This window comes from Aptenodytes forsteri, unplaced genomic scaffold, assembly GCF_000699145.1.
Source record: "Aptenodytes forsteri isolate BGI_AS27 unplaced genomic scaffold, ASM69914v1 Scaffold404, whole genome shotgun sequence".
NCBI lineage: Eukaryota > Metazoa > Chordata > Aves > Sphenisciformes > Spheniscidae > Aptenodytes > Aptenodytes forsteri.
This window is the reverse complement of record NW_008795629.1, coordinates 5334185-5347644: the sequence shown is the minus strand read 5'-3', so window position 1 is coordinate 5347644 and position 13460 is coordinate 5334185. Positions and strand designations below refer to the sequence as shown.

The 13460-nt window shown below is 40.8% G+C and overlaps 1 protein-coding gene across 2 annotated transcripts in view; it reads left to right on the top strand.

Moving 5' to 3' along the window:
• Positions 1 to 5856: 5856 nt before the first annotated feature.
• Positions 5857 to 13460, top strand: part of RNPEPL1 (arginyl aminopeptidase like 1) — a 14003-nt gene continuing 6399 nt past the window's right edge. For both annotated transcript variants that reach the window (XR_657737.2, XM_009282400.2), the window contains exons 1-6: positions 5857 to 6328; positions 7020 to 7171; positions 7615 to 7731; positions 8921 to 9156; positions 11527 to 11640; positions 12688 to 12800. Coding sequence is in view for 1 of the 2 variants with exons in the window: in XM_009282400.2 (XP_009280675.1) it covers positions 6176 to 6328; positions 7020 to 7171; positions 7615 to 7731; positions 8921 to 9156; positions 11527 to 11640; positions 12688 to 12800 (885 nt within the window). In the remaining variant the exon portion in view is untranslated. The remainder of the gene's footprint in view (positions 6329 to 7019; positions 7172 to 7614; positions 7732 to 8920; positions 9157 to 11526; positions 11641 to 12687; positions 12801 to 13460) is intronic.

The following is a 13460-nucleotide window of genomic DNA, read 5'->3' as shown; positions in this document are numbered from 1 at the left end:
AGCGTGAAAATTTGAAAACTCCTGCTTCGGCTGAATTCTTCAGGACAAGTTACGTAATCCGCAAATAGAGGAGTTTCCCTGTGGGTTTTGCCAGGTGCTTACAAAATCAGGCCTTGCGCACCTAGGTTGACGTTCCATCGAGCCATGGTCAGGAGCTTTGAGAAGAGCAGGGGGAGATTCCACGTATTCCTACAAATTATCTGCTGGAAAAAGGATGAGAAATGGCCCTAAACACCCATTTCAGTGTGGCCACGGGAGGTGCTTCCCTGTCTGTGTGGATTAGTCTTTCTTCAGTAGTGAGATGCTTTGTAAATCCTGTCGCTTCTTTTCAACCCCTGGTATTCAGAAGCACTTTGTTCCTGGCCTTTTAGGTGCTATCTGGCAGATCTTGTGTGTTTTAAGAAGTTATGATAGTGAAAACGTAAAGTTACCACTAGAACGTCAGTTCTTTTTTGTTACTGCATAGTCTGTTCAGGTTGGGAATTCAACTAAAATGATTTTTAGCATGTGGTTCATGAATCTGTTTGCAAAAGGAGTGGTTTTTTGAGTGTCTTGCAACTTTGAGGCCTCTGTCTTGCCTAAAGGAATTGACTCTCAGCCTGCTGGTTTGGTATTGCTGTTGCATTGGTCAAAATGAGTAAACGTGGATCTATTTGACTACTACAACTTATTTAACAAGAACAGGAATCGGACGTACTGGTTTCATGCAAAATAACCCAATAGCGAGTATAAGCTAGGCCTTTCCTCATGAAAGGAAAGTGTTTCTGAATAGAATGAGTTTGCTGGATCTTCTTCTGTCTAATTTTAATACTAAATTGAAGCTCACAAAAGTAACTTCATCCTCAGAATGATCTGGATGGTCTTAATACATTGGCTCACTCGGAATAGTGAGTTCCACATGAAGATTTTTGTTGACAGAAGGTTTCTTTTGTTATATGGTGACTTTTTAACATGCTGGTCCTTCCCTGAGAGTGCAAAAATGAAGTGAAATTCTGGCACTTTTAAAATTCAGATCCCCTTGTAAGTGAGGATATTGTTCCCTTTCACCTCTGGAGCTCCTGGTTTTAGTGTTTCCTTGTACGATACTCTGCTGTAATTTTTTTTGCACTGAAGGGGTACGTGGGAGATGTCTTTCAGGGCCCACAGTGTGTTCAGAAGATCCTGTTCTTTTTTTTTTTTTTTCCTTCAAGATTTTATGAAGAAACCTGTTTCTTTTGTCCACACTAAGCCTTGTTTATGGTGGGAAGGCTTTAAAGCTAATTTGGCGTTGCTACATGCTCTATAATCATTCTCAGTCTGGCTGAGCCATACCTCCCAAAGTACACGATAACATACTTTCCTCCTCTTGAACAAATTGTTTTATTTTTAAGCTAGCCTGTGCTTTCTCCTGGGTTTTGCCAGCCTTGTTGCCAAAGGGGCAGGCTGTCCTGCTGTGTCTATGGAGAAGTGATCTCAGATGTAACGGAATACCGATCTGAGACTCAGCTTTAGAAATGATCTGAAAACCACTGGAAGGCACAGGGCACTGATTGATGTGTTGTTCGTTTAGTCTCACCTTGCGTTAACATGTTGCCTCCTTGGCCCTGCGCACAAGCCAGCGTGGATGTTAAGTGTTTGAGGGTGCTGAGAGTAAGGCATTTTTTTCTATTCCCTCTGTTTGTCTTGCTTCCCCTGGCTCAGACGTGAACTAGCTGTTCTTCATCCCATCTTCTGAAGGCTTTATTGTACCTTTAATGGCATGTACTACTTCAGCTGAAATAAAGCTATGAGGACTAGTGTCAAAAGAGTATTGATGGTTACAGTGTCAGGGGCATGCACTGCCCTTTTCAAGTGATACTGAAAAGTAGAAGCAGGCATGCTCACTGGCATAAATCATACCACGTTTCCTCACTCACTAATGTAGATTTTGGCTGGCAAAATATTTGTCCTCGAGTAGCACCTGTTCTAGCCCTTCATGTTCAGCACGCTGAACTATTTTTTTTTTTTTTTTTGGATCCAAAGTCATTTCGTGCTATTGTAGTGCTATCTGTCATTGCTGTTTTTCAGCCTAGCGTTGCATTTTAATAGGGATGAGTAACCCATACGCGTATAAGGGTGAACTGGTTTATACTCGCATCTAGTACATTTCCTCGCAGTCCCTTTTCTCTGCATAACTGAAGCAACTTTACAGTGTTAGACCTATCTCTTCTAAAAGTTCTGTTTTCTTTGGCCTTGCTCTGAATATAATCTTTTTAGGTCAGGGTTTATTTTCTGTGGGACCCTTAGCATACTTGTGGGACCTATAAAACAGTAAATTCATGTTACAGTGCAGCACGGATGTGTTGGCAGTAAGATCAGCAGCGGAGATGGTAGTCTGTTTAAAATTGGAAACCTATTGCCTTGATATACTTGGTTTGAGCCATCTGGATATGTTATTCGACTGTCCCATTATTTCTTGTGTGGAGGAAGGAGCCAAGATCTTTGGTTGTTTGATGGACATTGAGAGACAGCTGAGAGATTAAATCTGCCTTTCACAGAGCATTCCAGCTCCCTGTGCTGTTAGGAAACCATATGCTCAGTACATCACCAATTCACTTCAGAAGCAAGACTGTCATAAGCGTTGTGTATCTCTCATGGCGTGGGCTGAAGGCACACACTGATCAGGTGTGTCAGTGACAGTAGTCGTGCTCTTCCTCCCCTTCTTTTCCCTCACCCTTTACTTCTTGGTCCTACAAATACTCTTTCATAAGACTTTTTTTTTCCCCCTCCTTCCCCAGGGAGAAAAATCTGCATCTGTCTCTTACCCACTGTGTCACGCCTCTGATTTGGCAGCGCACATGTTAACACCAGTGCTATTTTCTTTCCATGACAACCTTAAATGCAAACCCTGTGTTCTGGTATAAAAAATGGTAGCGTTTCCTCATCTTCAGGATTTAGCAAAAAGGACAGCCCTTTTTGCAGTGCTGGGAACTTCCCCGTTGTTCCATTAGATTTGTCTTGATTCTTCAGTCCTCCTAGAGTGACTTGCCGTCCAGGTGTGCCTTGCTCCTGTCGCATCCTCTGCATCTCAGATGTGGTTTACTTTGTCATCAGATGGAACGGCCTGTTGTTTGTCTAGGACAGAAGCTGTGGCGTTGCAGCTCTTCTCGGGAGCTTCATCAATAATGCAGGTAGAAACGTGGAGAGATTTAAAATTGAAAGAGGTTTAGCTAATTGCCTTTCTTGTTTGCTGGATTTGGGTAAAAGATTATAATCTAAGTCAATAAAAATGATATTCTTGGCAGGTGCCTTCTAAAGTGTGAGCTTCTTTGCAGTATGTGGGCAGGGGGAAACCTAGACTGTCCAAAGCCTCTGTTCAGCAGAGGAACTAAGCAGCAGTTTTTTACTTAAAATACTCCATAAGAACAGCTTTAATATGTAAAACATGAAGAACTCCATAAAAATGATGAGCATTATGATGAGGTTACGTATATTTCCAAAGGGGGGAGCACAGGAGGGATTTGGATGTAGAGTAGATGATATGGCCCCAAATACTGCTCTGTCCCCGTGTACTGCTCCACCCCCAACCCCCAGCAGTACCCTGCTCCTTGCACTCCTTTCTGGGATGCTGCTTATACTCGTTTTCCCCAGTCCATAGTCCTGCCTCTGTCCGGCAGCGTAGCCTGGTCTATTTATATTACAGATCTATTTATATTGTTTCAGGATAACTTTCATCATTGTTCCAAGTGCATCTGGAAAGAGAGACGGAGACTTGCCATGTAGCTGCAGACATTAGGAAACAAGGGAAAAAAATACTTCATCCTCTGCAAATGTTTTTTCCCTCTTGGCCTGTGGGGCTGGTGCTTCATTTAACTTCAACCAAATGTCAAATAGAGGGGGACTGGTTGAAAAGAAATTGCCCTTAATTTATGGAGTTTCTTGTAAACAAGAATCAACTTCTCGGTTCCCCTTTGCTTCCTGCTTATGTTTTCTTCCTGCGCTGGTCAGGGAGAACTTCCCCTTGTCTCTGCTCTAAAGACATCGTCTGTCAACCCTTTTTCCTTCCTACTCTAGTGTTGCAACTTAGGTCTGGTGATGTCTTCTCTCCCTGTTTTTTTTGTTAGCCTTTTCTGTCTCTCAAAAAGCAAAGGAAACAGAACCTTTTGCAGGCGAGTCTCTTCAGCAAGGTCAACAATACAGATTGTAAGTCAGACTTTTTGTGAAACGAGCACAAAGCCACTGATCAGAGGAGTGTTTTTAAGTTGGCATTGGGGCAGATCTTTAAAATCTTAATTTCTGAGCCTCCTTCCTGGATCATTAGAAAACTACTACACTGAATTAAAATACAGCAGTTGCATTTTTATGTGAATGTGTGTTCTGGGGGGAAGCTATTAGTTTCAAACTGTGGGTTTTAATGAGACGTTTATCTCCAGATGCCTTCTGGAATAGTTGTCTCCAGTTCCACAATGACACATTGCAGAGAAGATACTCATTGCCATGAAACGCAGGTACCCGTGGAGTGGAAATCTGTAGCTATGTAGTGCACCTCGGCTGTGAGCTGGGGATTTGGCCCGTGATACGCTGAAATGCAGCTTGTGGATTTGAATAGTCGCATAGCCTTAGCCCTCGTGGTGTAAGTGAGGCAAGGTTCATCAGAAGTCATGCTTTAAGCATGGTTCTGGCCCAACTGGCTTGAAACAGAAGAGGGTAATTTTGAAACAAATTTCAAGATAAGAATGCTGCTCTGAGATAATTTTATTTCTAGATAAAGCTTTTAAATTTTGTAATGCCTCCCCCCCTAAAAAAACCCCCATTTGCCAGTGGAAGCGTGAACCGCTATATGAATAACTGAAAGCTGCTGACAGTGTGTTTCCTTTCCTTACCTTTCACTGATCCCCAGGGGTGCTGCTGAAGTGGACGATTTGGGAGAGGAGCACACTGGCATCTGAGGAGAAGGGTCTAAAGGCAAGGGAAGAAGATAACAAAGAATAACCTTATAGGACAGAGGGAGAGAGAGAAAACTTTTGACTTCCAGAACACAGAGAGGTTAACTAGCAGACAGAATTGTAATATGTTGTTAAAACCAGAGCAGACATAGCACCCAGGCTTCTCTTCTGTAAGTGTTTCATTGCTTTCTCTTGAGGACCAGAACTGAACTAGTGTCTGCACTAACTGCTGTTCCCTGAACTCAGATTTATTGGTTGCTTTGATCTAAGAATTCAGCAGACTCAGAAGTTTTATTCCTTGTGCTTGACTGTTCCCAACACTTCCAGTGGTTCCAACTTTATTGCAAGTTTCACAATATTTGATATTTTCCATAAAAGTTCAGCTCCAGAGTTCTAGGATTACAAGAAAATCCTTATTTAAAATTGTTCCTACACTTCAAAGTTGGAGTCAGGGAGCATGTGAAAGCATAAACATTACATTTGAAACAGAAAAACCAAAAAGGCAAATACTTCACTTTTTCATATTATTCTTAATTTGTTCTAATTACTTGCTGAGGGTCTGACTCATGATTTATTTGCTGTTTGATACTGAAAATTGACATGCTCAGTGGTTTTTGTTGTGGTTTTTTTTTCGTGACCACCCAGAATCTCCTTATCCACTCTGTAAAAAGAGGCCTCCAGTGTCATTGACCAGATGTTTCTTACATATACTGACTTTTTTGCACAGTGTCAAAATGTTTGATGCTTCAGCCAGCAGGGCAGTGTCAGGGTCAGAGATAATGTTGTGTACACTGTTCAGCCTCAGGGTTTTTTGGTTTGTGGGTTTGGGTTGTGGTTTGTTGTTTTTTTTTTTTTTTTTTCCCCAGCTTGCACTACCTGACCCCTACTGCTCCTGTTCATGTTGAATTAAAAACATGAAGATATTCAGAGTACTCCCTCTGAGAAGAAGGTTGTGTGGATGTTGGTTAGGGACTTGTTATTAACCAAGCAAATTGATAAAACAGAAATAGCGAGTGGCTGGAAGACACTATGTTGTGTGGCACCACTCAGTGTTCAGACAGTGAGAAATTACTCTGAGTAGTCACGGCAAATAAACAGGAGTAGAAAGCTGTATTGTTAGAAATGGAAATGTGCCCTGTGCCAGGTATTCATCCGGGGAGCCAAACAGCTGAGGTTTTTCTTCTTCCCCATAATCCACTTGACTTCAGCTTTTGTTTTTTGGCAGTTCATCCTTGTGATGTCGTCCCTTTCCCTCACCGCTTCTTCACATCATGTTTCAACAGATCTGGTGGCTGGATCCAGAACTGACGTATGGCAATGCCAAGCCATTTGTCTTCACGCAGGGCCACTCAGTGTGTAACCGGTCTTTCTTCCCCTGCTTTGACACACCAGCAGTGAAATGTACCTATTCAGCTACTGTCAAGGTAAGTGACCGAATGGCTATAAATGGTACATGGAGCACTTAGCTGCTGTTAACTTGCGAAAGCATAGTTACATTGTGTATGTACGTATGAGGTAAAATATTCATTGTGACATTGAGTGTTATAAAAAATACTGGATCTCTTAGACCGCATTCTGGTTCTTGGGCTAGAATCAGGGTACTGCCACAAAGGCAACTCTGTTGCCTATTACACTTGGGTCTTGCCTTCCTTGTACTCAACGCTGAAAGAGTAACCATGAAATGGATAATATGAAAGAGAGGATTTGGCCGGTCACTTTCAGTCGTGGTTATTGATGATAATACTCAACTGTATTTTATCAATTCTTGAAAGGAAAAAAACAAAGTTTTATGAAAGCAGCATCAAATAATGTTGCATTTTGTGTAGATTAAATAATTTGATATGTGGGCACTGGAATAATTTGATATATGGGGGAGCTGGAATAAGAATCCATGCAATATAGGAGGAGTAATATTTTTTGGTTGGTATGTTTTCACAGGCTGGGTAGATTGTGGTGTAAAAACCCCACAGAAATCTTACATTTTGTGTTAGCTAAATGATTGTTTTTAATATACATGCTCTTAGGCATAGATGAAAAAAACCCAGAGAGATCTGTGGTGTAGTCATTCAGCTGTGATCATCTAGTGAGTTGATGTGTATGATGTTCGTCTTCCAGGCTCCAGCAGGCATACAGGTGTTGATGAGTGCCACCCAAAGTACCTATTTAGAAGAGGAAGGTGTCTATCAATTTTACATGGAATATCCAGTTCCTGCCTACCTAGTGGCCCTGGTGGCAGGAGACCTTATACATGCAGACATAGGTCCAAGGTAAGATTTGCAGTGAGTTGATTCTGCTTTTTGTGTCTTTGTGCAGTGCTTCAGGTTATAAGTAGTAAATACTTTTGAGTCATGGATGAGGGAACAGTTGGGGCCATGAGCTGTGAGCGTTCAGAGAGTTTGAGGTTTAGTTGAGTGTAAACAACTGCATGGCACTGCATTGGCAAAGATATTTTCCTCTTTCATAAATGTTGCTTATTGTCCCCTGTAGTCATTACAGCTACTTGCCTCGTTGCCTTAAGGCAATTTAAGGGATCTTTGATTATTTCTTGTCACGTATCCATAGAGTGTTAGCCTAAAGAAGGCCCGAGTCTGATGTGAGACCTCTTAGCACTGTTACCATACATGGAAACGTGGTGAGAAGTCAGGCTATTTTTTCTAAGAGATAATTCAGTTTGCTGAAGTATCACCTGATGTTTTCTGTTTTCTGACAGGAGCAGAGTGTGGGCAGAGCCTTGCCTGCTGCCAACAGCCATCAGCAAGCTTTCTGGCATGGTTGAGCGCTGGTTGACTGCTGCAGAGAGTCTGTATGGCCCATATATATGGGGAAGGTGAGTTTAATAAGTTTCCCAGGAATGTGTAACGGGAACAAAAATAAAACAATCTTGAGAAATTATCATGCTTTCTCCCTACACTAGCAGTAGCAGGACAGATGAGCCTCTCGGTTGGCAGCACTGTGGTAGTTGGAAACAAACTCTGGAGTTTTGTCTGTGCAAGTGGCAGAGAGGACCATGGAGGCGTGGTAGTGTTTTGCATGGTGTGGTGGGCAGAACTGGAGGTTTCTAAACAGTGGCTCTTCCCTGAGGAGTGAAGGTTTTTTATACTATGGTGTTTTGTGATGCAAGTCCAACATTGGGCTGGACACCATTTAAAATGCATGGCAATTTTATTTATCTATCTTATTTTTATGTATGGTAGTTGACATATGATATATTTATTGTGGTATGCCTGAGGATGCTGAAAACTGGACTTAGTACAGACTCATTAAGAGTCTTAGTCCCTAAAAACAATATTAATAGTTTCTGAAGTTAAGCTTGACTATGTATTAGAAGAGAATGTTTTTGAGAGAATGTTTTCATTCTTTGGATGGGAGAAAATGTTTAGAAAGGCTTCCTATATTTCTTTGCTAAAGGTAAGCAGGAAGAACACATTGTTGTTAACTTACAAAATGTTGCTTGAAAAGGTCTGAGAACAAGGCCCGGTGTGTCAGTGCTGATCACTGATGGAGAAATTTAGAAAACAGAACAAATAGTATTGTTATGTTCTGAAGCAGACAGACTAGAGTCATTTTGCTGACACTGCGGGTACACCAAATCAATTAATTCATTCAATAGCTTCCCAGCCTCTCTCTTTCCTGGGAGCCTCTGGGGACTTCACACTGCGTATGTGGGTAGTGTATGTAGAGTAAACTTAGTGGTGCTGGATATCAGATATACAACTTGTGAGTTTGCCTGTGTGAAGGGAGCATGATGCTTCTGGGAAGTGCTGGGTCTGCTGCACGTGAAAAGACTGTCTAGTCTTGCATCCAAATGTGAGCAGGTCCTTGGCCAACAGAATAAACTCTGTGATCCCCTGATCAGAAGAATTAGGCACCACTGGTCTAGAAAGTTTGTTCCTGAACTCACAAAAAACCTCTCAGAAGAGCTTTCCCTAAGGAAAAAAAAAAAAACATTTCTGTGTATGTCTTTTGAAATAGCTGTAATTTACCTATCTCCTTTCTTCCTCCTTCTCTAATTTTAGATATGACATTGTTTTTCTTCCTCCATCCTTCCCTATTGTTGCCATGGAAAACCCATGTCTGACCTTCATCATCTCTTCCATTCTGGAGAGCGATGAGTTTTTGATCATTGACGTCATTCATGAAGTTGCCCACAGCTGGTTTGGAAACGCAGTCACCAATGCTACATGGGAGGAGATGTGGCTGAGCGAGGGGCTAGCTACATATGCACAGCGCCGGATCACCACTGAGACCTATGGTATAGATGCAGAAATGTTTCTCCTTATGATGTGTCTAACCAATAATTGAGAGTTGGCTGCATAGAATATTTGCCTTGGCAGCTCAGAAGTCTGTAGGGAGCTGGTTTTCTTTTTTTATTTCTGGAACACACATGGCCCCAAACTTTGCATTGAACATCTTAGATGCTTAGTGTCTGGTGTTGTCTTGGCTTTGGGTGGAATCAATACCTGATAGGATAACAGGGGCTTTGAGTGAGGTGTGTTAGCACAGCATTGTAAGGACGTTTGTAGGAACTTCGGAACTACTGTCGGGTGCCAGGCAGGTGTTCATATGTCAAGGCAAGGTGAGCAGAGGATGCTTCAGAGAAAGATGTAAGAAGTCTTATCATGGTTACATTGTGAAATAACTATCCTCTGAACTACTGTCTTTCTAATCCTGATCAGTTAGTAGCTACCTACTGTTGGAAAGAATGATGGCAATAGCACTTAGAAAGAAAAATGTACACATCTACGTAGCTGTCTACCTGCTTGAGGCTTCCTGTAGAATTGTACAGCCCTGTATATATATATACACATATAAGCCTTTGCTTATATCAGTGAATTTCACAGGTCAATTGTATGGTACTGTCTTTAGAATATATAGGTAGTAAATCATTCCTGTTGCTTTTCAGTTTAATTGGATTTTTATTGAAGTGAATAATGGGAACATACGCTTCTCTAGTTTGTCCTGTTATGTTCTTAAAAGCCTGTACCATGTGCATTCTCACGCGTCCGCTGTAAACAATCTTGGAAAAATTCCTGGAAATCTTGGCAGCGAGAGTGTTTAGAAGGATGCTTTTGTTTTTATTCATGTATATTGTTTTTGGAGATGAGCTGATGATAATGAAGTTTAGGGAAAGAAGTGCTCTGAGCATATATGGAGATGGTACAATGTATATTATATAACTTTGAAAGCTCTTTTATGTTGAGTAATTCTCAGTGGTTAGGACTGTTCTTATAAGTCACGTTATATTATACATGGCAATGATACGAATAGGTCAGAAGATATTGACCTGTTCTCTATCCCATCTTAGTCTGTCACTCTGACATAGGATAAGATCCTTGCTGATTTTGGTCAATTCTCTTGAAATTTAGAACTGGTTGCTTCAAGAAGCAATTGTTCAGGAAACTAAGAAATGCCTTTCCCCATGCCATTCTTTAGTAAGCTCTTTTTGCATTCTATTTTGTTTCTAAGACAAACCTCTGATCTAAATCTTGCCATTTCTGGAGTATCTTCTGCTGTTAATAAAAAGGCATCTTTGTAATGACATTGTTTACAGAAATTGGAGTCCACTGACTACCAGACCTCTTGGATCTTGCTTAATCCTCCTCCCTGTAGCTTGAAGTAATTGCCCTTACCACTGACTATCCTGGTTCTTGCTTTCCCGTGAAGCACATCCAGCCCTTTCTCTGCCAGTACAGGTTCTTCTATCTTCCAAGTATATCCTGGTTCTTAATTCTCATTTTGCTTATATCGGATTCTTGCGTACATACATCGAGACTCTGAGATTGTATCTATGTAACAAGCCCTATGGCTGAAGTTGAAGACTTAGCAAAGAAAGCTAAAGTGTTAATAGTGCTGGATGTTAAGTGTCTTCTGAATCTGAAAATCCGTTTTCCACAGCTTTTTACATCTGCAAGGGCATAGGAAAGATCTCTGGACTTGCCAGTGTAATACAGCTAGTTTGGCTTGAAAGCATGGAACGCTCTACGCTGCAGTTAGATAGAAAAGAAAGAGTAGCCTACCCAGTTGCAGCTGTAAAAGAAGTCCTAATGAGTGGAAGGTGAAAATTGTATGAAACAGTATGGGTAGGGTGCTAGATAAAGCTTAAAAAAGATCCACAGGATCTGTAATACACCAACTAAATCTAATCCTTTTCTGTTTTCACCCAAGAGGTGATACTTGCTTAGTAATATCCTTGGCACTGAATATGGAATCGTGTGTCTACTATTCTATCAGTGACATTACTTTTTTGTAGCACTTAATTGCTCCTTGAAAGTTACCTGTACAATACTTACTCCAATGCTGCTCTGCTTATCTTGCAAGAACTGATAAGATGATGTCGCTGATGTAAACTTTAGCATAGTTTTCATGCTGCTTTGTTTTTCGGTTCAGCCTGCTGCATAATCAGAATGAGTAAATGCACTGTTTTAGGTTCTGACTTTCATTACAAATTGCAAGGATTTTTTTGCACTCAAGTTTCTCTGCCATTACATTACTGTGATTCTGTCTCGCTATTGTTGTGTCTTTTACACCTTCAGTAGTGTTTATTTTGTACCTGTGCTAGTTCTGCACAGGTCAGGTTTTGCTAGTCATTTTCTCACAACTAATAGGTTTCTTTCTGGGGTAGGAGCTGCCTTCACATGTTTGGAGACTGCATTCCGCCTTGATGCTCTCCACAGGCAGATGAAGCTCCTTGGAGAAGACAACCCGGTCAGCAAGCTTCAGGTTAAACTGGAGCCAGGTATTGCTTTTGGCTGAAACTGCTGTACATAAAATTTCTGTATGTTGATGCTGGAATATAGACCAAAAAAGAATAATTTTTACATATCCTTTATAAAAGAAAGAAAAAAGAAATACTGGTTTGTAAACCACTCTAAAAGTAAATAAGGAAACTTGCCTTGAAGTTTTCTTCAAAGTTGGCTAACTCATCTTTATAAATATTGTTCTGTTTAAGAACAGAACAGACTGATTGGGTAGAAAGAGAGTGTGAAAAACTGCCTTGAAAGCTGTGTGGTTTTGAGCTTCTGAATATGTAAAATAAAGTAATTTATAATGAAAATATTTGGAAAGATCAAATAAAATCCTGTGCTATTAAATGTTCCTCTTTTTATGTGTTCATGTAAGAACTATGTATGTATGCATAAGCATACAGATAAATATATGTACTTGCTCTCCTGTTGAGTGAGCTGTGCAGGGGCTGTTTGGTTATCCCCTGAGCCAGATGCACATCTGCACTCCAGCATCATGTATCTTCTTCACTGATAGTTCCCTAGTTCTGTCCTCGCCATTGGAGGTGTGAAGCAGTCTTCAATCTACATGATATTTAAAACAACCTAAAATGCAAGTGGAGATGATATTGGAACCAAATGGAATAGAAAAGCATGTGTTCGAAGTCTCAGAAAAGGAACAAGTAGTGATTACCTTATATTGATACCTTTACAAATTTGTGGTGATTCCCTGAGTTTGGCACTGGGGGGGAAAAAAAAAAAAAAAGGATTTGTCTTCAAATCCTAGGTGTGTTTTCAGTGACTTTAATTTGAAGTGACTTGTTCCATTAGGAATTAATACTTAGCTTACAGTCATTGATTCCGCCCCCCCCAGCCTGTACGTTTGGACTGCTTCTGTTTAATTTACTGCGGTAAATTAAATGCACTGACAACAGGCTTGTTTTGTTTTTAAGTCACTGCATCTCCACTTGGTGATCTCTAAGGGGTCTGTATATTTAGAAGGGTTGGAAATTAGTGTCCTCATTACAGTGTCTTAAAACATTGTTGTCTTCTCCTTTCAGGTGTAAATCCTAGTAATTTAATGAACCTCTTCACCTATGAGAAAGGCTACTGCTTCGTTTACTACCTGTCCCAGCTCTGTGGTGACCCAAGACATTTTGACTCCTTCCTAAGAGTGAGTGTGAATAAGCATGTGTTTCTCTTGAGATTTAGAGCTGCTTTTTTTTTTTTCAGGTTTTGTCACTGTGGCTAATTGATAGGGGTGAAGTTGAATACAAGTGCGTCTGAGATGGAAGAATGGTGTGGGCCTGTCTGCCATCCTGTATGATTCTTTCTGTGTGTGACAGGTTTTTATTGAGATTTCTCTTAAGTGAATGTGCTCATGCTCTTCTTTCATCTGAGATTCTGAGCTTACGAGGTGCCAAATACAGAGTAGTAGTTTTTGTTACCTCTTGTTCTGTGCTCCAAATAATTAGAAAGCTGTTCCAGCAGAGATTATCTATGACTGGAATGATGTGACTTCATTACTAAACAGTAACAGCTTGTGGGTTTTTTAGCCAGGGTGACAAAGGGCATGGTTTCCTACGTTGGGGCAGGTTTATTGTCTTGGAGCACATTTGCAAAACCTATAGAAAATTATGTCAGCTGTTTTTGAAAAGTGACACAACTCATTGCTTTTTCTTTTTGCTGCATGCGTGTTTTTTCATCTCCTCTTCCCATCCATCCCCATTCTGTCTTTCTCTTGTCTATAGTTATGTAAGTATGACTTTAGTCCATAATCTATCAGTGAATAATAGTGACCAGCTGTGTTCTGACTTTTCACTAGTGTCAATGT